Source organism: Trypanosoma theileri (genome assembly GCF_002087225.1).
Source record: "Trypanosoma theileri isolate Edinburgh chromosome Unknown TM35_Tth_29_V1, whole genome shotgun sequence".
In the NCBI taxonomy this organism is placed as follows: Eukaryota; Euglenozoa; class Kinetoplastea; order Trypanosomatida; family Trypanosomatidae; genus Trypanosoma; species Trypanosoma theileri.
The window spans coordinates 422,325-424,256 of NW_021639871.1; the positions used below are offsets into that span (position 1 = coordinate 422,325).

Below are 1,932 nucleotides of genomic sequence, written 5' to 3' on the forward strand. Positions count from 1 at the left end.
GTGGTTGTTCTTGTTATTGTGGCTGTCATTCTGTTTTTTGTACTGCGTCAGCGACCACAACAAGAACAACCACAACCGCGAAAAAAGGTGCCGATGGATACTGTGGAGTCTCAATCCACAAGTAATACAACCACAGTGGAGACTACTTCGAACCCTCTGACAACAACTACTACGACTGAAGTTACAACAAATTCTGCTGTATCTAGAAATACAGCTAGATCTGTACAAAGTGGTGATAACGCCTGGAACAGTGATGATATTCATTATGGCCACTCTCAAACACGTCTTGCAATGCAGTCCCTTGAGAGAATGACACCCACCACTGTTACCGCCGCAGTTGAAGTGAAAGAGCACCGTAACGTACTCCCTCGTGTAACGCTGGATGAGGCTCCTTCCAGACGTGTTGCCGCTCCTCCAGCTAAGGATGTATTGCGACAAAAACACTTTTTGAGACGCCCACTTCCCGATGCCAATCAATCTTTGGGTAAAACGCCTATCACATCTTATGTGCTGGGAACTCCAAACTGCACACCACATCAGGTATCAAGTGAAACTCTGTTGACGACTCCCGTTGAAACTGAAGTTGTGCGTAAGACTGGGGAAGAGCAAATGACCTCTACAACAATGAAACGTCAGTCTGACAATGCAATGATGACGCTTCGCAATGCGGTTGGTTCTCACCCTGATCCTGGCGCAGAGAAGAATGCTGAAGAGAGTCACTCAGCAACGCCCCCTGTCCCTCTCTACTCTGAAGGAGCGGATAGATTTTCAACTCTCATTGATGAGAATTTTTTTTGGTATGATAGTGAGGATGATATGGCCCTTGAACGGAAATTTAGTTTTTCTATTGATTCCAGCCATCGGGATCAGCTTCGCAGATGCCGGGGGAAGAATGCCATTACGGTACCTTTCTTTAGTGGTACTCACAATGAGGAGTATACTGAAGGGTGCCACTCAGCAACTCTCCCTGTCCCTCTCTACTCTGCGAGAGCAGACACATTCCCAGTTCGCAGTGAAACTAATGTTGTCCATTATGATAAGGGTGATGGTGATAAAACTCCTGATGGTACAGATGAGTCTCCTGATGTTTGTATCGATCAGCAGCAGTCTGTCAGGTTGTCGTCATTACCTTTAGACAATTACCCTTTACCTTCTAATGCTGTGGCATGTGAAAATACAGTTGCTTCTGTACAAAATAATGTTAGCAACAACAGTGTTTTTAATCTCAGTTTTCTTAACAACCATCAGTCTTCGGGTGACGCTTTGTTAAGCGAACAAAATTTGAGGGAGACACCTGCACTTCTTCGCAACACAAGTGAACCGTATTTATATACCGCTCCTGCAGAAGGTGATAGTGATTATGATAATTATAATAATAATAATAATAATGACAGTGATGAAAACCATCGCGACAATGAAAATTACGATGATGATGACAGTGATGAAAGCCATCGCGATAATGAAAATTACGATGATGATGATTAAATTGAGGATAATCATTCTTGTGATAATAACGGACCTCAGGGGGGAAATTCCAAGGAGCTCCCAAAGAAAAATAATCACAACATGAAAAAAACGGGCAGAAGAAAAGGAGTATAGATCAATTAAACACTTACTTGCATCATGTGGCTTTCCCCACTGCCTCTGTCGAGCGGGAATCACCTTGAGAATGAAAACACTGCTGTTCGTCGCTCCAAAGAAGGGAAGTGATGAATGTATTGACAAGAAAGGTGTTGCGAAGAATCATTCACCATTGTGTTTTGTATATGAGTGGTCTGATGGATATGGAGTGGGTTTCTTTGCAAAAATAGAAAAAAAAATTATTCATCAATGAGAGAATTTGGTTCTCCATTCCTTTGGGTTGCTATTACTGCTTATGATGGCATGTGGGAATCAGGGAGCTGTGTACGGTATTTTTTTTTTTTTTTTTTT

General features: G+C 42.5%; 1 protein-coding gene across 1 annotated transcript; it reads left to right on the forward strand.

Moving 5' to 3' along the window:
* On the forward strand, positions 1-1,485 carry TM35_000292630 (uncharacterized protein; the record flags this gene model as incomplete). Its single annotated transcript, XM_029028420.1, has 1 exon — positions 1-1,485. A coding segment is annotated over one exon (1,485 nt), but the record flags the coding sequence as incomplete, so codon positions are not given.
* Between the last annotated feature and the right edge of the window lie 447 nt (positions 1,486-1,932).